General features: G+C 51.2%; 1 protein-coding gene across 1 annotated transcript; it reads right to left on the bottom strand.

The window, feature by feature from the left end:
• Window positions 1-16,578: 16,578 nt before the first annotated feature.
• On the bottom strand, window positions 16,579-23,830 carry C9H11orf96 (chromosome 9 C11orf96 homolog). Its single transcript, XM_032359810.1, has 2 exons — window positions 23,669-23,830; window positions 16,579-18,143 (listed from the first exon to the last, which is right to left on the bottom strand). Exons 1-2 carry the CDS (start codon window positions 23,828-23,830, stop codon window positions 17,163-17,165), a joined length of 1,143 nt encoding a protein of 380 aa, XP_032215701.1. The 3' UTR covers window positions 16,579-17,162.
• Window positions 23,831-24,753: the final 923 nt, after the last annotated feature.

Below are 24,753 nucleotides of genomic sequence, written 5' to 3'. Positions count from 1 at the left end.
AACCAGCATCCCTTTGGGTGGATAGATGCTTATGAAAGAGAAAAATTCTTCTTAGAGATCATGATTCAGCATTACTGGGGTACAGCCCAAGAGTCTGCATGAACCAGCTCGCTGTGATTCTGCTACAGAGAAGTTCCACTCGTGGGTGTTCTCCTGCTCCTGGCTCATGGCTTGGGTTTTAAGTGAACTTTTTCTTGGAATCGATATTCACCCTTTAGTTGGTCCTGTTGGTAAACCACATACAGAAACTTCTCTCTTGTGCCTGGCAGGGACAGTGAATCACTTGTGCCTTAGGGTATGTCTCCTAATCTGCTGGGTTTAGTTCTGATACCTACGGGTGGGTGTGGACTTCATAGGGGCATAAAACTGTCTTCCCAGAAGGTCTCTTCTGGCCACCGGCAGGTCTGCACAGCCAAGCACAGCTGTCAATTTTAGACAGGTTGTAAGGCCACTCCGGGTGTCCGCATGACTCTCCAGAAACACCTCAATTACATAAATTTCAAAACCAAGTATTAGGAATATAAATAACTCCATTTTCCTGAGAACTAATTATTACCCAGAGTCCCTCTGCATGAGTTTCTAGAAGCCCAGAGCTTACTTCCATGGGGCTGGGAATCTGGACACTGAGGTCAAGGGAACTGGGGGACATAAGTCACAAAGTTGCAGTGGGCCTGGGTTCCAGCTCTGCTCCTTGCCTGGTGTGGGCTTTGGGAAACAGGCCCTTTCTTTCTCGGAGCCGTCAAGGGTACCTCCCTTCTTTATAGCTGAGGACGATCTCCTGCAGGACTTGGGGGACGGCAGGGAGAGAGTCGAGGGGAGGGTGAAGAATTGCAGTCACTCACACCTTCCACGCGTATTTACGGGGCGCCTCCTATCTGGCAGGTTGGCTGGGGAGGAATAATGACAACTAAAGGAGACATGATGTCTGTTTTCAGGGAGCTTAGAGTTCACCGGGGTAGGCAGACATGAACTGACTAGTCAAATAAATGACTGAAGCTGAGACAGGGGTCGGCGCTAAGAAGCAGAGGTCAGCGGTCAAAGCCACAGGCCCATAGGCAGGGAGTTCACTGTCAAGGAACACGGAGAGGGCTATGACCCAGAGCTGCTTCCCCCGAACCACTGCCTGGCTGAGGGAAGGCGGCAGCAGCAGGACTGGTGGACGCAGGCGGAAGAGAGCCGGGAAGGGTGAAGCTGGAGGAGGGCAGCTCGGTTCAAAGAGACGACGACCAGGGAGCCAGGTGGGAAGGGCTCCTTGGGGTCCGGACCTTCCCACCTTGCGCCCTGCCGTGGGTGTGACAGCCCTCACGCTGTGCCCTCTGGATGTCGTTTCATCCCCCAACCCATTGTGTACTCGTCAGAGTTTCGTCTCGCTGTCGTGACAGGTGTACGCGGGCCATGCAGCGCGGTGGTCAGAACAGACTCAGTGTTCCGCTCGGAGCCACCGCACACTGCTGGGTGACCTCAGGCAGGACGCGGCATCTCTCTCAGCCCGGAACCAGGAAATGCTACCACTTTCCTCACAAGACCGGTATAATGAACTAATACGTGTCAAAGTTTGTCGAACAGGACCTGACACATAGGAAGTGGGGAATAAATACGAGCTATCCGCATTAATAGGGCTCTAAGCACTTGGTATGTCATAGCTCGAGTCACTTCTTGCAAAAACCCTATGACAGTCACTATTCTTACTGATACTTTATAGATAAGAGTTCGATCATTCATTAAAAATATGTTCAGCTTAGAGAACAGATAGATGGTTATGGGGCGGAGGACGGGGGAACAGGGGAAGGGACAGAGAGTCCGCTTATCACGAGGAGCACGGAGTGATCTGCACAAACGCGGAATCACTGTATTGTACACCTAAAATGAAGATAACACTGTATGTTAATTGTACTTGAATTTAAAAAAAAGAAAAATGAGAGGAAAAAAAATACGCTAGGTGCTGTGCTAGAAGCTAGGATTGGCAACGAGCAGCAGAAACGCAGGCCCTTTCCTTCCATGCTGGAAGAGCAGTTAAAATGCTCCTGGGCCCCCACTGACCAAGCCTGGGACGATTGGAGCCTCCACATAAACAATGATGGTAAAAATGATAAGGCGTTGAATAAAACAGAAATGCATGAGTCCATTCTGATATAAGTAAGTGAACACACAGAGGTGTGGGGGAAGATTCTTTGTCCTGTTAGAATGCCAGTTAATGAATGCAGAGGAAATGGTGGAGTTTTTGAAAAATTGCCCATTGACAGACATCATAGTAGAAACTGATTCAGGCAAGAATTATCATGGGGACACCTGTGTGGCGCAGTCAGTCAAGCGGCCGACTCGTGATTTCCGCTAAGGTCGTGATCGAGATGGAGCCTTGCATCAGGCTCTGCGCTCAGAGTGGAATCTGCTTGAGTTTCTCTCTCTCTCACTCTGTTCCTTCCCACTGTGCTCTCTCTCTCTCTTCTAAATAAGTAAGTACATCTTTAAAAAAAAGAAAAAAAAAAGGTATTGTTAGCGGATGCTAAAACCACAGAGTGAAGTTTGATGAGGAATAGGATATTTACCTGCTTGGCGGATGCTAAAACCACAGAGTGAAGTTTGATGAGGAATAGGATATTTACCTGCTTAGCGGATGCTAAAACCACAGAGTGAAGTTTGATGAGGAATAGGATATTTACCTGCTTAGCGGATGCTAAAACCACAGAGTGAAGTTTGATGAGGAATAGGATATTTACCTGCTCTCAAAATACTTCTTAACTCCAAGAGGAAAATCCTATCTTTTTTTTTTTCTAAGTTAACCGCGACTCTCTTTTTTAGAGCTTTAGTTTAAGTTCAGCACTTCCACACAGCACCCAGAGCTCACTACGACAAGGGCACCCCTTAACCCCTATCACTGTATCACCTCATCCCCGCCCTCACCTCCACTCTGGTAACCATCAGTTTGTTCTCTGTAGTTAAGAGCCTGTTTCTTCGTTTGCCTCTCTCTCTTTTTTTTCCTCCTTATGCTCAGTTATTTTAAAATCCTGACTCTATAGTAGAAAATCCTGGCAGACACCACCCTAACCGAGTGATGAAAGAGAACATCCCCACTGAGGGACAAACAGACTCCGTGCGCCTCCTGATCTGACGGGCTGTGGTAGTCATGTCAAATATGCATGACCGTGAATTTAATCATGAAGAAATTGCAGACAAATGCAGATTTAGGGACTTTCTACAAAAGAACGGGTTTATAGTCTTCAAAAATGTTCAGATCATGAAAGACAAGGGCAGACTGGGAGTCAATTCCAGGTAAGAAACTTGACAACCGAGTGTAACGTGTGATTTGGATCCGGGACAAGAAAAACAGGGCTTTTCTTTTTTGCTATAAAGGACATTACTGGGACACCTGGAAAAATATGAATGTCTGTAGATTACATCATAATATTACATTTATATTAATTTCCTGAATTTGAGAACAGCACTGTAGGTAGGAAAGATAATGTCCTTGTTTTTAGGAACACACACTCAGAGGTACCAAAAGATAAGGGAACTTCATATCTGCATCTCTCACATGGTTCAGAAAAAAAAGAAATAATAATAATAATAATGTATGTGTATATATAGACCAATAAACCAATAGATAAAATGATAGAGCAAATGACATAAAATGTGAATGCTTGGGGAGTCTGGGTTAAGGACATACAAAAGTTCTTTCTACTATTTTTGCACCTTCTTTCCCTAAATATGAGATTATTAAAAATTAAAAGCTGTCAAAAAATCAAGGACACTTCACCCCTGCTCCCATGCCTCTTTGGGGGAGCCGTGCGGGGCAGAGGGGAGGAGAGGGAGCTGTGACCCCAGGGCTACAGACCGGGCAAACCTGCCCAGGTGGCTGAACCTCTCTGCAGACGGAGCCGTTTCCGGCGGGCTGGGGAAGGGTGCTGACAGCGAGAAACATTATTCCTGGCCCTTGGCCAGTGTGGGAGGAAACAGTGAGAGGAAACAGTGAAAGCTCCGTAGGGCTGAGATGCTGGCACCAGAAGCTGAGGCGTGGGCAGGACGTGGGGTCCCCATGGGACATGTAGCCAGCAGGGCTTGCTGGGGACCAGGGATCTGCTGTCCAGGGGGGCTCTCTCCCACTGCAGGGAAAGGGGAAGGAGGGACCAGAAAAAAGAGAAAGGGAACGACTAATGTTCACGAGGCACCCCCCATCTGCCAAGCACCGTTCTGGTTGGTTTACGTTTATTACCTCACTAATCCTCACAGGAGGCTTGGAGACAATCTCTCTATGACTCTCATTTTAGAAAGGAGGAAGTAGAGGCTCAGAGGGGTAAGGACAGAACTTCTGTGTGGGGGCAGGACGGTGGACCAGAGATGCTCACTGATTTTTATGCTGAAAGCCACAACAACAGAAAAGCCGGTTAAAATAAGAATTTAAAAAAATTAATCAAGGATCTGGCATGAAAATATAAAACATTCTGAAGTCAAAATCCAGGTGAAATCAGGAGCCCAGAGAGGTGGGCAGGGAAAAGGGCTGCCTTTCACCTTGAGGGCATTTGTCAGATCATGTGACCTTGGCTTTGGTTCTGATGGGCCAATAAAGATGAGAAACAAGGGTCAAGCCAAAGTGGGAAACTAACAGAAGACACTAGGCCTGCACAAAGCTGACCTCCATCAGATTAGGGAGGAACTAGAAGCACAACCCTTCACCACCACCACCACCTGCCCCATCATCCCCACTAACCCCTACAAACAGATCTTAGCACTGAGTTGAGAAGGTAAGCATTTTCCCTGAGAATCCATAACCTCAAGTGCACGGCCGGTGGTTTTGAAACCTGAATTCACATTCCCTGGTTCGACAAAAACATCTAAGCCGAAGTTGTAGACTGAAGTAACCCCGCAGAGATCTGGGTACGAGTGTCGAAGCAGGAAGAAGCAAATTCCCTCTTTTTTTTTTTTTAAAGATTTTATTTATTTATTTGACAGAGAGAAATCACAAGTAGATGGAGAGGCAGGCAGAGAGAGAGAGAGGGAAGCAGGCTCCCTGCTGAGCAGAGAGCCCGATGCGGGACTCGATCCCAGGACCCTGAGATCATGACCTGAGCCGAAGGCAGCGGCTTAACCCACTGAGCCACCCAGGCGCCCACAAATTCCCTCTTCTTTTCTGGATGTTCAGAAAGTGAAAAGATAAATGGAAAAAAATAACATGGACTCCATTACATAAACTACAGATTCAAAAATACATAAAGACTGGCGAAAACAAAGATTTCACACAAAAGCCATGAAGGTGGAGAGGTGAAGAGCAAGCCAGCCCAGGAGTGGCCAACTTCAAAGAACTCGGGCCAAAATACTTCACCTTTAACCAAGGGCCCACTGCAGAGATGAGTTTCTCAATCTCAAGCACGTAATTCATTGTTGTAGGGGCTGACCCACTGAAGGATGTTCAGCAACATCCCCGGGTTCTACCCGCCAGATGCTGGGAGCATCAATCTCCAGTCTGGACTGTGGCAACCAAAAAATGTCTCCAGATGTTGCTAAATATCCCTTAAGGGGTAGACTGCCCCTGGTTGAGAACCACCAACCTAAACTGATGAACCTGGATGATAATAATAATGAACACAGGCCACAGATCTGAGAAGCCAGAGTAGGGATGGGAAGGCTTATTGTAGGTGATGGGAGGTAGCGTGAAGCAACTAAGGTCCAGAGAAAATAGTACAATGACCCACTGGCAGCAAATCTCAGAAAGAGCCTGCAAAGCTATACTCCCTGAAAGAACCTTCTACAAATATCCGGGGCATGAAAATCCAACTCATTTCACGGCACATAATTTTTTTCTAATTGACTTAGTACAAAATCAATACAAAGACGCTAAAAAAAAAAAAAAAAAAAAAAAAAAAGTGGGGTGGGAAAATCGGCAAAGCCTGCCACATAAAGAACAATGTCCAGGAAAAAAATGTTCCCACAGAATAGACGAAAAAATCTGACTAAACATTGATCTGCGATGGAACAAATCTTACTAAAACAAGTGCCTCCAGGAGGGAAGCCCCCAAAGCAGAAATGGAATGACTCTGGGAAGAGACAGCAAGGCAATGGGAGGAGAAGAAGGGAGAACTGGAAGAACGGAGGGATAAGAAAATACAAAATAATTTCAGAAATGAGGATGCGCTTGGGTGGAAGACTCAGGCAAAACACAATAAAAATGGAAGACAGACACAGGAAAGTGACCAAATAAGACAAAATGGGGGAAAAAAGTTTTTTTTTTAATTAAAGAGAAAATGATAGGTATCTCAAAAAGACAAGAGAGCCAACATATTCATAATTGGAGTCTCTAGATGTGAAACACAAAACGATGAAATACAACGAATACTTGAGAATAGCATTGAGGGAAACGTGCTTGAAATAAAATATGTGAATCTATGAAGAACATCACGTGTGCCAGAGATCGCGGGCCTACAACAGTCCTTTCCAAGACTCTCCTAACAGAATTACCAGACTTCAGAGATACAGAAGATAGCCTGTGAGCAGCCAGGCCAAGCAAACAAACAAATAAACAAAAACCAGAAAGCAAATCTGATCACTCGTACAGGGACAAAATCGAGCTGGCCCCAGCATTATTCAATGCCAAACAGTGGCACAACCCTCATAGGGTGTGTAAGGATTTATGTGCCATCAAGTTGTTCTTCAAGCATATAAGTTACAAACAAACATTCTTAGACATGTGGGAACTCAGGGAGTATCGTGTGCGTGGACCTTCTTGCGCGAACTACCTGAGAACAAACTGAGACCACCAGGAGGTGACCAGAGAAGCCACGGCAAAAGGAGGAGCTGGAGCAAGCACATATAAAAACAAGTTTTATATGTTTAAAAGTAGAATGAAGATAAAAGGAAGCCTGGGCATCTGCTTGTGTAAATGTATACGGGCTGCCATAATATAGGAATGACGTATCTAATCAGAAATGAGAGGAGAAAGTAGAAAGAAGATGAGAATAGAGAACATTTCCTCATGGCCCTGTCTGTGATAGCTAGGAGTTAAAGAACACCATCAAGAACTGAGAAATCAAATAGTAGAAGCATATTTAATATGGCATATTAATAATACAAAGTTACAAATGTATAGAGATCGTTTTGCATTGCACTGAGGGAAGGGATAGGAGGAATGTGCTAATTTTTCATTGCTCATTCTAGGAGATTAATAGATACTGCCTGATATACAGGGAACTAAGGTTTCTCTACAGTATTATAATTATGAAGGCAAACACTAGGAAAAATACAAAGAAGCCTTCCTCAATAAGAATTTTCATAGCTCTGGCTAGGACCTCCAATGCGATGTTGAATGGTGGTGACAGGAGTGGGCACACTTACCTTGTTCTTGATCTCTGGGAAAGCTTTTGGTCCTTTACTGTTGGGTATGATGTTAGCTGCGGGTTCTTCATAAGTGTCTCATTTCATGTTGAGGAAGTTGCCTTTTCTTCCTAGTTGCTAAATGTTTTTATGATGGAAAGATGATGGGTTTGTTGAACCATCCTTGCATTCCTGAGATAAATCTCATTTGGTCCTGGTGTACAATCCTTTTTAATATACTGCTGGGTTCTGTCTGCTAGCATTTTGTTGAGGATTTTTGCATCTATATTCATAAGGGATATTGGCATGTAGTTTTCTCATAACTTCTTTTCTTTTTTTTTTTTCCCAAGGATTTATTTCTTTTAGAGGGGGAGAGAGAGAGAGAGAGCACCAGTGGGAGGGGCACATGGAAAGGGAGAGAGAGAATCTTAAGCAGACTCCAAGCTGAGCAGGGAGCCCATTGGGCTCAGTCTCACAACTATGAGATCATAACCTGAGCCAAAACCAAGAGTCAGATGCTTAACTGACTTTGCCACCCAGACAAAGAACATTTCCTTGTCTGGCTTTGGTAGCAAAGGAATACTGGCCTCATCAAATGAGCTGGGAAGTGTTCCTTTGTCTTCTGATTTTTGGAAGATTTTGAGAAGTATTGGTTTTAACTCTTTAAATGTTTGGTAGGAATCACCCGTGAAGCCATCGGGCCCGAGAGTTTGTGAGAAGGTTTTTGATTAGTCATTCAACCTCTTTGTTATAGGTCTGTATTTAACTAATTTTTAAAATACACTTTTTTTTCAGATTAAATCTCAAGATAAAATCCAACTCTCCACTGTACATAAGAGACACACCGAAGAGGTTGAAACTAAATGACAAACAAAGCCACACCAGGCAAAGAAAAAAAAATAATGATTAGCAGACGTCATGATTTAAGTATCAAACAAAGTGCAGTTTGGTCCAAAGAGAATTAAGCACAATGGAAAGGATCGTGTATCAGCTGCCACTCAAATGCTGATACAACCGTGAACACCTGTGCAGCAGATGTCCCAGATTTTCCAGATTAACCACAGCAGTGCAAGGACACTCAGAGCATGTGAGCAGGAGACTGGAGCTCATCTCTCATTGCCCAAGTAGCATGGTCACTAAGGCAGCCCTGCTATAACGTGAGGGGGTTACAGCACCATGCCAGCGAGAAGAAAGAACTTTATTTTTCTCTCCTGTAACAATCCAAGATGGCAGATGGCTCTGTTCATTCAGTGGGTCAGAGGCCTAAGTTCCTTTCAAGGTTGGGGCGCTGTCATCCCCTAAGACCATGCCATCCTTTGCTTGGTGGAAGCCAAATGACCACCACATGCCCACTTTGATCCCAGCAGGAGGGAGGTGCGATCACAGAGCTGGCAAGCCCACAATCGCAGACCTGGATTCACAAGTGGCAGATACAACCCACCCTCACATTTGATGAGAGAAAACTTGCCATTTGTCACTGGGTAAAACTAAATCCAAGGCGTGGGGTGGGCTGAGAGTGGCTGAGTCTTGTGCCTGGGATAAAGGACAGAACAGATCTTAGGGGATCACTACTGATCAGTAGCCACTAAACACCTGAGTGTGCTCATTCCCCCTTGAGTTCGACACACTCAACCCTCCTCCCCAAAAGACACCAAAGTTACCATATTCCAGATTTTTGAGTGAGGCACAGACCCCTCTACCAGGTTCAGATGTGGTTGCTTGTGGTCTGAGGACCTGTAGGCTACAAGACAATTCATTTGTCCCACCCGCCTGACCAATGGGCAATGGTGAAGCCAAGAGAACAAGACTGTGATAGGTACTAATTACAGAAAACGAGCATGGGCAATGCCACCCAGTCCTGGGCAGGAACTGTGAGGACCCCTGACCAGGGTGGGGATGTTCAGTCCTCTGGAAGATCCTCCCTTGTCTTCTGTCCTTATCTGAAGGGGATGTCAGCAAATATGTCTTCCTTTAGGGCTGTTGTGGGGCCTAAACACTTATGGGCTTTTGTGGTTTCTTTAGAAAAACAATTCCCTGGGTGATTTATTAGGGATCACAGTTTGTTTGCTTCCTGTCCCGGTCCTGAGCCCCTGTTGTCTTCCCCCACCCCCGCTGTGGGAGCCCATTTGGGGTGGGAAACTGCTGCCCCCATACCAGTCAGGAGAATGGGACATTTTTGTGGTGTGGGAAAATCTGCTCTGGGTCAGAATGGTGGGGAACAGCGTCTGGCCCTGCTGCAGATAGAGGGGAAGGCCTGGCTGATGCGGAGAGATCCAGTGGGAAGGCAACGGTTTGGGGGAGGACAGGAGCTCGTTTCAGCCAATGGCCCATCTTGAGTCCCCATCCCACCTCCACAGGCAGCTCAGTGTCATGAGGTCCCCCAGGCCTTGCTTTCATGCTGGGTCAAAGGCAGACTGCAGGGAGGCCTACATTCTTCTGGGAAGAACAAGAGGGACATGCCCACGGTCTCAAATCCTCAGCCCAGCATGGCTTGTCCTGCTTGCTTGCTTATTCCAGGAAACTCTGGCACGTGGCCATGCTCACGGCAAAGGGGGCTTGAGAGATTCGGTCTAGCCGCGTGCAGAGAAAGATGCAGAAAATGGATTTCAGTGTTCATGAGCAGTCTCAACTGTGGTCTGTCCAACTGGCTACTGGAGACAGTTTATCAGGAAAAAGGAAGGCCTCTCTAGAGCCACATAGAGCTCTTCCTGGCCCAGGAACATGTAAACTTCAAGACAGCTCCTCCGTCCACACCATTCCACTCCCTCCCCAAAGACCTCTCCCTGCACACCCAAATATGTTGGTGGACAGGAATGGGGAAACCACAGATTCTCATGTGGAAAAGGGAAGAAGAGAAACAGTGAAAAGTCACTAGTGCATACATGCAAAGGTGTTCAACGTCACTTACCATCAGGGAGAGGCAAGTCAAAATCACAATGAGATACCACCTCACACCTGTCAGAATGGCTAAAATAAATAAACAAAAACAAAACAAACAAAAAACACAAGAAACAAGTGTTGGCAAGGATGTGGGAAAAAAAGAACCCTCATGCACTGTTGGGGGGAATGCAAACTGGTGCAGCCACTGTGGAAGACAGTATGGAGGTTCCTCAAAAAGTTAAAAATAGAGCTGCCCTATGATCCAGTAATTGCGCTACTGGGTATTTACTCAAAAAACACAAAAACATTAATTCAAAGGGATACATGCACCCCTGTTTATAACAGCATTATTTACAAGAGCCAAGATATGGAAGCAGCCCCTGTGCCCATAGACTGATGAATGGATAAAGAAGTGATAGATATATACAATGGAATATTACTCAGCCAGCAAAAAGAAATCTTGCCATTTGCAATGACATGAAAGGAGCTAGAGAATATCATGCTAAGTCAGCAGTCAGAGAAAGACAAATACAATTTGATTTCACTCATATGTGGAATTTAAGAGACAAAACAAATGAGCCAAGGGGGAAAAAGAAAGAGGGGAAAAAAAAACAAACAAACAGACTCTGAACTATAGAGAACAAAACAATGGTTACCAGAGGGAAGGGGTCTGGGGATGGGTAAAATAGGAGAGGGGTTAAATTTTTTTAGATTGCTAAATGACTGTATTGCACGAATAAAGCCAAGATAACCGTATGTGAACTATACTGGAATTAAAATTTAAAAAAAAAAAAAAGAAGTTACTGGTACAAGACGAATTGTAGTAGCAACTGGTGAGGACTCGCTCTGGCATATGAGGCTAATCTGGCCAACCCAGTTCTGGAAAATTCTCCTTTCCCCATCATCCTCTGCGACCACTTCTGAAGTAGGTGTTAAAAGTTCTGACCTCCTTGGGGCTCAAACAATTGTAATCACCGGTCAATTCCTACTTTTCTTGGCAATGCCTTCAAAAGGCTTCTGGTCTAGGTGCTTCTAGTTAGTTCCAGGTGCCAATAACCACACCCAAAGATGTTTTCTCAGCAGAGTTTGAGGCCTGTTTTATTACTTTGTTTCCTGCTCTGGCCCAGCTAACTTTGATTCGGGCTACTCGGGGGAATTCTATAACAATAAGTCTGAGTAGGAAGACAATACCCTTAACCTAACCTCGCTCTAGGGCTGGATCCTGTATGGGGCCTCCTGGGTGGTCTTCCAGAAAGGCTGAGCCTCAACAACGGGTTTCCTTCTATGTGGATGACAAAGGGCTTTCACCTCTCGGGCACCATGTCTCTAGATACTCTCTATTCCTTTCCATCTCTCGTGTCTTTCTTTAATAATCTATTGAAAGTCATAAAGAACAGCAACAAGTATACACTTATATTCCAGCTCTTTCTAACCACTTCTCCTAGAGCTGTGAGCTCAGCCAGTATATGACCAGCCTTCCCAAGGGTCATAAAAATGGCTTTATTGCTGTTTTTCCAAGGTATAACAAGATTAGCCAACTTCCCAGCTTGCAATGCCTGTACCCTTCCCACCTGCAGCAAAACCACTAAGCCAATGCCTCATCTTGTAGGGGTTTTGCTAAAACAGCAGTAATAAACTGCCAGTATACCTGTATTGTTCTTTGTTTATTTAGGGTCAGGGAAGGCGGCTATAAGAATGAGAGTCTATAATGATTTAGTGGCTCAACGAAGATGGAAACGTGTTTCACATGTAGTAGTCTATGGTGACCATTCCAGATTGGCAGGCTGTTGGGTTCCACAAGGTCATCCAGGAGCCTGGGGGCCTTCCGTCCGGTCGCCCTGCCATCCTCTAGGCCATTGGCCTCGGCAGTTTGATCACTGCTGGGTCGCAGACGCATGCACGTTCCCACTTGTGGGAAGGGGAAAGAGGGCATGGGGGGTGGGGTGGTAGCAGGGTTTGATTTAAGGCTAAAGCCTGGGAGGAACCCAGTTCCCTTGCCAGTATACGCCACTGGCAAGAATGTAATCACATTGAGAGACCTACGTGCAGGAGGGACCTAGAGGCTGGCTGTGTGCCCTGGATGAAGCAGGAAATCAGTGTTGGTGGGCAACTGGCAGGCTCTTCCCTGTGGCTGGGAGTTGAATGGGCAGGTTGTCCTCACGGCTCACATGGCCTTGAGCATAAGCCGAGAGGAGGTTGGTCTCTGTGGGAGGCCCTGGCCCTCTCACCCCAGGCACGCACTTATTGCCCATCCAGAACGCTGGGCCAGCAGACCACAATGACACACGTTTGCTTGGCCAGCTTTGCCATATCCAGAATGTACTCTACGGTACCCTCTAAAATGATGCCCAGCCTGTACCGGTGGGTGCCTGAGAGAGACACATGGCAGCCCCAGGAAGCTGCTGGGGGACAGAAGGGTGTGCTAGCCTCGAGTCTCCAAGAAGCAGAGAGGATTACATGTGCTAGGATGTCATTAGGAGACATGCACGTGGGAAATGAACAAGAAGGAGCCAGTGAAGGTCTGAGGGAGTCAGCAGGGCAGGCCTCCATGCAAGAGCGACCCCGAGAGAAGGGGACAGGGAGAGAGGACTGTGGCAATCTAAGAAAGCTTCAACAGAGCCACTGGGAAATCCTCAAACCAAAGTCGACCAAGAAACAAATCGGTGTCTCCTAGAACACTTCTGTCCTAGTGTCCCCAGCTGTGCACATGGTCATTGGTGGGAAGCAGCTCGTGGGGGGAGGGGAGGGGATGGATGTCAGAGCTAGGGCTACTCTGATCAATATCGCGCCTGTCCCAAGAAGTCTGCAAGGCCATTTCTCACGGCTGCCATGGGAGGTTATGGTTAGATCTGGGATTCATACTCTAGAGAGCACAGGATTTAAAAATTCTGAAATTAAAAAAAAAAAAACAATTGCACTGGGTTGCCCCCCTGCTCACCACTGACAAGTTGTGTGGCATTGGATGAGAAATGGAACCTCTCTGATCCTTGTTAGTTTCCTCATGTGTGAAATGCCGGAGAAATGTTATCAGGAGGAAAGTCGAGTTTCAGCAGAAGGTACCCACTAAACGGTGGCCTTTCTTTATCCCCTCGCCATTTTGCCAGAGCTCAGTGGGTCTAGAGGTGCTCCACACGTGCTCCCTGAGGAAGGAATCCCAAGTCCACAGCAGACCCCAATTCCCTGGGACAGCAGATAGGCCTTCCCTCTCCGCCCCACAGCAAGTGGGCCTCAGAGGCTGCGCTGGCTTGCAAACCAGTCCGAGAAACACCCTGATAAATGTCTCCCCCAGGGCCGAAGGGAAATATTTAGAAGAGACTGCCGGCCAGGCCTGGGACGGCCACTTGTTACCTCCCCTGGGCTCCAGCTTGTTTGAAAACTCATCACCCAGGCTAGGACTGTGGGCTGAGGCCCAGGTGGGGAAGGGAAGGAAGGAGGCGGCTCCTTGGACGAGCCTGTAAATCCCGGCGGCAGACGGCAGACGGCTGGGCAGGCTTCCACCCACCCCAGGCACACGCCGGCTCTATAGCTCCTGAGAGGCGCTGTCTCTGGCTTCTCTCTCCCCCAGTGCCCGTTCTCCAGAGCACGTTTGCAGCCTCCTTCCCTCCCTCCTACTCTCTGGGGGCCCCTCCTCCCACCCACCCGCCTTTCTTCTCTCTCTCCAATGGTCGCCCAGAATCGTCTCCATCTCTTGACACCTTCCGGTACTCCTGAGTCTTGAGTGTGTAGCTCTCTGCACTTCCTCATCTCTGGAGGTCCCCGAGTCTCCCCGTCTCCCCAAGCGGCCTTATTCCTCCCTGCCTTGCTGGTTCTCATGCTCTCTTGCTCCCTCGGCCCATCTCTCTCCCTCTGGTTCCTCCTCTTCCACCATTTGACCTCGGAGCCCAGCTGCCTCCTTGGAGCTGTGTGCTGCCTTGGAATACCTTCAAGCCACAAGGAGCAGCTGAGTCCTGCAAGTTCCACAGGGACCCTGGAGCAGCACCCCGATCCCCCATCTGCCCTCTTCCTCTGTGTGTGGTGGACATGCTCAGAACCAGAGGGCCCCAGCACCCCTGCCCCAGCCTGCTCGCTCTGATAATAGAGCATTCCAACCTCCTCTCCCTCCCCCAGGCCCTCTTGGGGTCATTGCCTCTTCTAAACATCTTTCTGTATCCAACCCTTAGAGCTCACTGCTAGTTACGGGTGATATTAAGAAACTGGGACAAATAGGACATCATTTTTATACCAAAGGGAGGGAAATAGGCTTAATTAAGTGTTCGGTATCTATTCAGGAGAATTTTATAAAAATTACGAAGTAGAGCCATACATATGGGTGTAAAACACAAACCCAGGTAAGTCAAACGCAGATTAAAAGTAGTATTTAGAGCATAAACCTGTCTTGTAAAAGAAAAGAAATATGCGTAATGTCCAAAATCACATATTTATTTCAGGGTGGTGGGAGTATGAGGAACTTTTTATTGCGATGAACAAATAAAGCCCACCAGGACATAGCCAAGATAGGCACAATCTTTTTTGCTGCCCCTTTATTGATTTTAACCCTACAAACATTTCGGAAGCCCCAACTGGGTGCTGGCCCCTGCCAGAGGCAAACAGGAACTAGAGTGATCAAATATGTGACAGATCCCATGACAATCCCCGGAGACTGGCCAGGGTGACCCAAGGAGACCCTTCAGGTAGGTCTTCAGCTGGGGCCAGTGCTGAAGGTGAACAGAAGAGGCTCTCAGGGGCAAAGGGGTAGGGGAGCGGCACCCAGAGGGGAGCCATCCAGCCAGGATCTCGAACGTTAAGGGTGTGGAACCACCCTCCCAAGAAGGCTTGGGGCACCCACCACTTAAACAGCAGAAACAGGACTTACTGCTAAAGATGGAAGATAAGACAGGGGAGGAGGATGAGGGACTAGAACAGGGTTGGGGTTCCAAGTCTCAGCCACCCCCCTCTCTCCCCAAGGAGCTCAAACCAGCCTAGCCATGCTGCTGGAATCAAAGTCTGAACTCATGGCAGCCTGGCAGGGCTGTGGCTGCTGAAGTTAAGGGCTTTCTGTCAGGAACCCCAAGCACAGAGAAGCTGTGGCCTGGGACCGCAGTGGCCAGTGTGTTCCCATGGGATAGGCAGCGCCAAAGACCCCCAAGGCCCTGGGCTGGCCTCCTAGATGGAAGAACATTCTTTCAGGCCCTGCGGGTTCTATTTTTGTTTCTTTGTTTCACTTCCTCGGCTCCCCTCTTCTGCAGAGTCCAGGGCTAGGAGAGGCGTGGTGTCAAGAGGCAGTACAGACGCCCTGCGGGCAGAGCTGAGCTCCAGCACCAGCCCCACCACCAGAGGGCACCCAAGAACAGAAACTGCAATCTCCAGAGAAGGGGCAGGCGGAGTAGGGAAAGCTCCCAAACTCTGCACGGATCTCTGAATTCCTCCGTCCAGGGCCTGGCCACGGTGGGTCAGATCTGCAGCAATCCTGGAGGGCTTGGCTGGGTGGGGGCCCCAAGTGTGTGGACCTGCCCTCTTCCACCGGATGTTGTTTATTACATAGATCGCCACCTACTGCCAGGTGATAGTGTTACACTGCCAACTCAGGGTTTAGGGTGTAGGTAGGGGTGCGGGGCAGCTGCCGGAGACACTGGAAAGGGGCTGGCATGATGGAGAGAGCTCTGGACGCGAGTCAGGACAGCTGACTGCGCAGCCACTACTTTCTGTGTGACCTCTCTCTCTCCCCTAAGTTTGTTTTCTCATCTGTAAACAGAGGGGGTGGGAAGACTCAGTGGTACCCAAGCGCCCTGCAGGCTCTGACCAAAGACATGCCCCAGTCTCCTTGAACAGCCCTGAAGAGGGCCAAGGAGGCTGGAGAAATGGGACGAAGAACCAAAACGGCCGCTGTCTGCTTGGGGGCAGTGCAGGGGCGCCCGTCACGGGGCTGAGTCAGCGCAGGGGACACGCAGCACTCGGGTCCCACCACCCAAATATCCCCTCCCAGGTCTCCCACTGCGGACTCGGGCAGCGCCCCACCCGCCGCCTGGAAGGGGCGCCGAGGGAGTGGGGTGTTCTGCGGTGAAGGCGGGACGATGACCCTGACCCGGCCTCCCTGAGAAGTCAACCTCACCAAGGAACGTTCTCTCCGTCCTCGCCGCGCCGACCTTCGCCTCGCAGGCGTCTCCCTCCATCCCGGACGCCGGCGATGGGGAACGGAGTAGGGAGGCAGGAGCGCTCGGAGCCGGGAATGGATCCACCTGGGGAGGCGAGTAACGGCCCCGGGGAACCCCGGGCGCGACCTTGTTCCGGTGATTGAAGTTTGTGGAGTTACCTTTACCCGGGGATCCCACCTCCCATTCCAACCACATCCTTTTCCCACCTCCCCCAGTCTCGGGAGCCTGAGCCCCAAAGGTTCAAGAAGTCAAGAGCCTGGAGAAATGCACTGTGCAAATATATTGACTTTATTTGTCTCCGTTCGGGAGCCTCACAGACATATCCAAGTAAAAAGATCGTTAAATAAATGCCGTCAGCCATCGCAATGCAAAAATAAATATCAGTCCTCCGGCCGCAGCAGCAGCTGCGCCCCAAGTCCCATCAGCCGCGCCTAACAATTATAAAAGTGTTCAGCGAGAGTGTGTTGGCGTGAGTGTGAACGGGTGAGCGCTGGGGAGAGGGGCACGGCGGAGCGGTGAGCGGAATCGGAGTTGCAGACCCTCAGACAAGGGCGTGGAGCGGCTCTCCGGGAAGCCCCGGCGACCCAGCGCCGACTCAGCGCGGGCGCGCCTCCCGCACACACTCACGGCAGAGTCCGTACTGGGAAGAGTTAAAAAATAAACATTTACAAGGGCAAAGAAAGCGGCCCCCCTCCCCGGCAGCCCCGCGCGCTCCGGCCCGGGAACAGCGCAGCGCGGGGCGCACCGAGCAGTTCGCAGCCCTGCGAGAGGTCCCGGTCCTCGCGGGCCCCCGGGGCGCGGGGCGCGGGCCCTCTGGGGCCGGGTTCGCGGGTCCCCGGGTAGCGCCCCTCACAGGGCCGAGTCGGAGTCGCTCGAGTCCAGGCTGTTCCTCAGTTTGCAGCTGCTGAGCTGCTCCCTCTGCAGCGACAGGCTCTGCGTGCTGCGGCGCAGGCACTCCAGGCTCTGCAGGAACGACTTCTTGGCCTTCTCCTCCTCCATGGGGGACACCCCTTCCTCCTCCACCTCCTGGATCTCGTCGAAGGTCACCGGCTGCGTCTTGAAGCGGGACTGGCGCGGCCGCCGCAGCCGGCCCTTGCCCTTGGACAGCTTGGCGGGCCGCACGGGCTGCGGGAACTCGTCGGCCAGGCACACGAAGTGCGGCATCACCGCCTGGTAGCTGGAGCAGATGCCCATCAGCTCGCCGGGCTTGGCGGCCGCCATGGCGCTGCCGGCGTCTTCGGGGCCGGGCGGCGGGGCGCCGGGGCTCTCGGGGGGCGGCCGCTGCGCCGGGGCCCCCCGGGAGGCAGCAGCCTGGGGCTCGCCGGGCGGGGGATCCAAATCTGCTGCGGGGTGGCGGCGGCCCTCGCGGGCCCGGGTCGGCGTTTTCTTGGAAGGGCGGGCGGGAGAGCCCGTCGGGGGGCGCGGGGCTCGGCGCGCGCTGCTAGGCTGCGCTCCCGGGCGCTCGCCGCCGCGGCAGTCACCGTCTGCCCCGCGGCGGCCCGGCCCGCCGCTTATATAGCCCGCTCCTGCCCACACGGCCGCGAGCTCGGATGACAGCGAATGCCATTTAAAGCGTGCGCGCCCCGCGCCCTTCCGCCTGACGTCGCCCCGCCGCTCTGGGAAAGTAACGGCCCTTTCCCCAGCGCCGCCCGCCCGCCCCCAGCCAACCCGGCTCCGGAAGGCAGGCCCCGCCCGCGGGGTTCCGGGAGCATCCGAGGCCCCGGGAGCACGCGGCGGGGCGGGGTGGCCGGAGAGCCGGGGGATGGGGGGCGGGGGGCTCGGATCCGCGGACACTGGGCTGCCGCTGTCCGTCCTGGGATCCCCAAGTTGCTACCGACCGTGGTGGCCGCGGCGGCGCAGTCCCCTTCCCCCTCCCAGATCCTAAATGCACACACTCAAGACGCTGGTGATTCCGCCGCGGGTTCTGCGTTGGGCGCGTATTGGAGGCAGCTCCCAGCCCTCCTCGCAACGGGGAGAGCCGGGCGCCGGTCAGCGGGCACCTAGCTCCCCAGAACTGAGTTCGGAAAAAAGGTTGGGTTTCTTCTCTGGATCCTCGTCACCCCTCCCCAGACAAACGCAAATACATAGACACACACAACCACGCACAGAGCCGTGGACGAATAAAAACACAGCCCGATTATTCCATTCCGGTTCTCCCCTTCCCTAGCCATCTTCGCTCTGTCTCCCCACAACCCCGCCCCCAGGTCCCCCGGCACCAGCCCCCTATTCATGCTCAGAAGAATGACACTTGGATAGGCACTAATAACAATGATAATAACTACAATCTGGAGAGCTTCACTCCAAACCACCCAGGGAGCTTCGTTTTACATATATTACCCTACTTAATCTTCATAACAGCCCTGTGAGGTAATTGGTATTCTCCCAAATTTACATACGACATAGTGGAGGCACCGAGAGGATAAGTAGTTAGTCCTTTAGTAATGGATGGAACCAGCCGGTGCAATTACTGCCTTGTGCTGAGGGCTGGTACCCACCAGTGCCCCTGGGGCTTCTGAGAGCAGGTCCCCTGGTTTCCCTGACTCCCAAGAAGGAACTGTGAGCATCCCTCACCCCAGACCACATCGGTCTCAAGGGTGGCAGGCACAGAACCCAGCTCACCCTGCCTCCTTTTCCCCCACTCCCTTCTTCCACAGGCACCCAGCCAGGCTCACAGGGCCACGGGGAAAGGAAGGAATCAGTGGGATTTGGCCTCCATTCCTTCCACAGCCTTTCAACAGATTCATTAAGGACCTCCTGGGTCCCAGCTCAGGGGTTACATTCCAGTGCGCTGGGCAGACAATAAATCTCAAAACAAGACCCTGATCCTGGGTAATGTGGGAGAGATGCAGATGGAGAAAGGTGCAGAAGGCGGGGCCAGGAAAAGCTTCTCAGAGTGGTTGATCTGAGGGACAATAGTGTCACCGCTACGAGCTTAATATGGGCCATGCTCTAAGTACTTTTTATGTGTTAGCTCAACAGCTCTGGGAAACAAATACTTTTATTATTGTCCTTTACAGATAGAAAAACCAAGGCACAGAACAGGTAAGCAACTTACCCAAGGTCACACAGCTAGTAAGCAGCAGAGCTGAGATTCAAACCCGGGTGACTCCTCTCCTGAGCCCTCACTCTTAACTTACAAGGAAGCTCCTTGTCCTATGGAGTACAAAGAAGGAACCAGAGTGTGACCAAGTGAGAGCGTAAGGAGAGTGTTTCAGACAAAGGGAATCCTGGGGCAAATGCACCAAGGAGGGGAAGAGCCAGGGAGAAAGAAAAGCCATGTGGCTAAAGCAGAGTGGGAAGGGGGCAACGAGAAGCAGGGACAGTCACAGAAGGCCTTGACGGCCATGTTAAGGACATAGCATTTTATTCTAAGGGCAGTGGTAAGGCACTGGGGAGTCTGGGGCAGGCGACATGCTTCAATTCATGTTTTAAGAGCTCACCCCAGCTGCTATGGGAGGCACAGACTGGAGAGGGGTGGGGGCGAAGAAAGATCGAGACCATCACCCAGATACAAGACACTGAAGATGCGGACTGGGTGAAGAGAGGGCGGGAAAAGGCCATATTTGGGATGTGTCTGAAGATAGGAGAAGAGGACTTGCTGATGGGGTGGGGGGAGGAACCAAGGTTGACTTTTATGGATTTGGCCTGCGCAAGTGGTAGACAGGGAAGTGGTAGTGGGGGGTGAGAAGGTTGGAGATGGGTAGGCCATTGTGGAGTCTGCTGGCTAGCCATCAAAGTCCTCTACCTATGCAGGTGAGGCCTGGATACTCATATCAGAACTATGTTACGTGAGAGAAAAATTAGTTTATGTAATCTAAAGGCCATTGTATTTGGGATTTTCTTTTAACAGCGGCTTAGCAATACTCTGATACAGAAGTTGGTACCACGTATAAAAACCTAAAATCTATGGCACTGGCTTTGGCAACAGGTGGTAAGGAGAACAGAAACCAGGAGTGGAGGATGGAAAGCTGGTGACCCTTGTTATGCTGTGACAAAACATTTATGAAAAACATTACCTGTGATAATTGAGAAGATGGGCCACATGCCCGCTGAGCCTGTAATTCCCAAAAAATAGCTGCAAAGAGCTAAAAACATTTGCACATGTTGGCTGCTCAATGATGCTTTTAGCCTGAGACTCCAGCAAAGAGACTGGCTAGTCTGCAAGCAGAGATGAGCAGAAGGGGAGCTAATACAGAGAAGCGCTATTGTCAGGGCTGCAAAGCCCAGCTGGTTTTGTCCAAAGAGCAGAAGATCAGACTGTCGTGGTTTGCAGCCTCTCTCCAAGCTTGTCTGTGACACCAGGCAGAGAGATCACCCCTGCAGCGAAGTATTGTATTAGCACTGTTGCCTTGTCATTCAAGTCCATTATTTTAGATGCCTTGAGGATAGCTTTCATTACAATGAAAGAGAGAGGAGTTGGGCAAGGCAGACAGACTTAATAACTCAGACAGGAAAGGAGCTCTGGGTGTAGCTGCTGGCACGTGGATCTGACTAGAGGCAGACCAAGTTTCTGAAGGAATTATTATTATCAACAAAATTGCAAGGCTGGACTTCAAAAGCCCATGATCCTTCCAGTCCAAATATGTGCTCGAAGAAGACAGACCTTCAATATCCCATAGGGTGGTAGTGGAGAGTAATAAGCAAGAAGGAATTTGCCAAGGGCAAAGTCAAGGGCCAGGGAGACAAAGGGCAAGAACTTCCTCCACCACCAGGGCAGGGAAGTCCTCATGGTTCCAGAAGGGGGGCTGTGGCAGAGACTGCCAGCTGTCCATCAGCTGGGTCACCTTTCCCAGCTTCCCTTGCAGCTAAGGTTGGGCCGTGTGTCAAAAGAGTCATCTGTGCAATGTCAGCAGAAGTCAACGGTTCGAATTCTGTCCCACTTGCATGAGAGGAAAGTCCCACCCTAAGCTTCCATATTTTTCCCCCATACCGACTGGAAGAGTGATTACCAGACAGATCCCTACATGACCCTGTGGGGCAGAGCTATCTACCAACTTGAAACACTTCCCTTGGAGCTCTTACATGAGAAAACAGTCAACTGAATATTTTTTTTTAAAGATTTTATTTATTTATTTGTAAGACAGGGAGAGAGAACAAGCGAGCACAGGAGACAAAGAGGCAGGCAGAGGCAGAGGGAGAAGCAGGCTCCCCGCCGAGCAAGGAGCCCGATGTGGGACTCGATCCCAGGACCCTGGGATCATGACCTGAGCCGAAGGCAGCTGCTTAACCAACTGAGCCACCCAGGCGTCCCAGTCAACTGAATATTTTTAAACTACTCTAATTTCAGGTCTCTATTATATCAACTCACTGTCCTAACCAAGAGAGCCGTAGACAGCCAAGGTCAAGCAGGACACTGGAAGAACTCCGGGAGAGGTGAAGGACAGAGTAGCAGTTTGGGAGTCTTCGGGGTGCAGAAGGGATAGTGGGTGAAAGGCCACCTTCCAGAGAAAGAAGGGGTGGGAGCAGCCAACACGGGGGGTGGGGCTCAGATGAGCCAGTCCTCAGAGAAGCAATGTCCAACAGGGTTAAGACGGAAACCAGAAGAACATGCCAGAATGCAACAGAAGGATGTTTCTACAAGGAGGATGATTAGAATGGCTGTCAAGAGACAGGTCCTAACCCAGCTCTACCTGAATTTCATGTGTGCCCTGGGGCAAGCCACCAATCTCTCTGTACCACTGAGGTCTCCGCTCAAATGCTTTCCTATCAGAGCAGCCTTTCCTGGCCACCCTATTCTAAGTGGTCCCTCAGGCACTCTATACCACTAACCAAACAGCCTTCTCACATGTTTGTTCCCCTCAACAGTGTTGTCTACCTTCCCCACTGGCCTGCCAGCCTCCAGCTCCCCAGTACCCCAGCCAGCGCTGGCCACACAGGAGCTCCAGGTTCCTTGCAAGTGGACTGCCACCCTCTCCTCGTCTCCCCGTGACCTGTGCTTCCCATAGCTCCTGGCGACACCATCTCCACCGGGGCTTCCTTCCCAAAATGCACAGCTCCTCCGGACCCCAAGTCCGCAGGCCAGGGACTGGGGTACCCTAGGTCACTCCTCTCGGCTTTCCTTGATAGAAGATTCCCCATCCTCAGCCCCAGGGAGGTGAAAGTAGGAAAAAAGAGGCCATTGCTTCACATCAACGGGCCCAGGTTAGCAACCAGCCTGGCCCCTGTCACTTCTGCTCCGCAGCAAGTCTGGCTTTGCTCACAGGGGCCTTCTGGGAAGAGAAGGGAGGGTAGAGAGATGGTCTTTGCCTCAAGGATGGCATCTGAACTCCCACATGACCGAGCTTCCTCTGTTCCACCACTGACCTCCCCCACCCCCATCCACAGCTCTACCTCTCAGGCTGCCTCCAGGACCAACCCTGCCCTAGGTGACCCTTTTAAATGTGCTGTGCCCTCCAGATCCACAGAAGTCAGCCAGGGACCACCGTCGAGTCAGGAGAACACGAAGCTAGAGCCCAACCCCACTCTGCCCTGAGCTCATTCTGTGACCTTGAGCAGGTCCTACTCTCTGAGATTCCCTTTTGTCCCTCAGCACAGAAGTAATGCTGGGCGTCCACGATGAGTGTAGGGAAAGCACCTGGACGAGTGGCCGGCATGGCGGAAACATGAGAATCCAGTTCTTTTTCGTGTTCATTATCTCATGCTCAAACCTCCCCCGCCCCCCAGCATGGTTGAGGAGATGGACAGGGACCAAGAAGCTCCTGCTGGGAGGGAGGGCTGTTTAGGATTTGGGTGACTTATCCTCTGCCTGACTCACAAGGTAGAGGAGGAAGCCAGACCCCGCAAGGTCAAGATCTCAGAGCAACTAAGTAATGTCTTCATTGTCTGGCGTTACTACCAGTGCCCAAAGGTGGTCCTGGGGGGCAGCACGGGATATTAGCCTTCTTGGACAGCACCCCCAGCCCCTATCTACCTTCCTCCAAAGATGTGGGATGGGGCATGGGGTGCGAGCCAGTGAGAGCTGCATGTGTCAAGGAGCGGTGGGCAGATCTGGGGGCTCTGGAGGGGTCTGCCTGGGGGTCAGGGCCTGGGCTCTGTTGCCCTCCGGGCATTGCTGAGTTTGCTGGGTCCATGTGGGCTTTGCCGGAACAGGCTAAGTTGCCTCCTGGGCCCAGTGGGGCAGAGGAGAGCCATTAAAGGGGATGACGGATGGTTCCTTTTCTTGGCAGGCCTGTAGCCCTGGGCTTACAGAGGAGGGACACAGAAATGTCATCTGTTGAAGACGCACTACATGCCTGGCATTCTGCCAATGGTGCTTTGCTCGAACCTCCCCTAAAATCATCCTCACGGTGTCCTTTGAGGGGGAGCCTAGCCATCACCTCCATTCTGCCGATAGCCTCGGGTGCTTTGTAGCTCACCGGGGTAACTCTCAGTGCTACGTGCAGCGCCAGGAGCCAGGTGAATGTGCCTGGACCAGAAAGCCCTGCTCCTCGCCCGCACCACCCCGTCTCCCTGCCCCTCCGATGGGACGGGAACCGCACCAGCCGAGTCAGGCGCGCGCGATGCCCTATGTGCTCCATCGCCCGTGTACTCTGTGGCCTTGAACCCGTTGCTTCCCACCTCTGAGGCTCAATTTCCCTATCTGTGACGTGAGGAGGCCAGACTCACGAAACGGGGCCCACTGGGCTCTAACATTTTCAAATCCTCAGGAGGATCAGGGATGAGGTGACCTGTTTGCAAGCAGGAGATGCTTCCTCTTGAGCCCGAGAGTGGCAAAGAGCCCAGGTTAAGGCTGCGGGGGGGGGGGGGGGGGGGGGGGGGGGGGGGGCGGGGGGGGCTCGCTTCCACGGAGGAGGGAGCTGGGGGAGCAGATGGGGCAGGAAGGTGGAAGCAGCCCGGGGAGGGGCTTGTGCCACCACCTCCTCCACCATCCCCACCCACACTTTGGCTTTTGGGCAGAGCCTAGGATTAAAAAAAGCAGTCACCAGTTCTTCAGCTATTAACAGGGCTTTGTTTCCAAGGGAGCCTGCAGTACCCTAGCCCCGGTCGGATGGGAGCAGGGAGGCCAAGTCTGTCGGGAGAGGCAGAGAGGCAGTGAGCTGGGGAGGACACACAGTAAAGCAGAAAGAACTAGATTGGGGCAGTTCTGCCCAGATGCTCCTCTGCTTCCTTGAGGGGGGCAGTGTGGGGGTGGGGGAGGCAGGAGGGTCAGGCCCCTTCCGGTGACTGCTTTGCCTTCCTGGCATATGGACCTTCCCAGGTCGGCTAGAAGCCTTAGTCAGCTGGCTTCCCCCCTACACTCACCCAGAAGTCTCCCCAGAGTCAATCTCATGCCTCCAAGGGCTGAATGAGGTGATGGTTATTCCAGAAGTTGCCGTTTGGGTCAGTCTGCACTCTGGGTGTATTTGGTCTAGCCACTGTGTGTGTGTATATGTGTGTACGCACACGTGTGTGCATGCCTCTGGGTTTGTGGAGGTGGAATGCAAGCGTGAATGTGGCATAA

Source organism: Mustela erminea, chromosome 9 (assembly GCF_009829155.1).
Source record: "Mustela erminea isolate mMusErm1 chromosome 9, mMusErm1.Pri, whole genome shotgun sequence".
In the NCBI taxonomy this organism is placed as follows: domain Eukaryota; kingdom Metazoa; phylum Chordata; class Mammalia; order Carnivora; family Mustelidae; genus Mustela; species Mustela erminea.
This window is presented reverse-complemented; position numbering and strand designations above follow the sequence as displayed.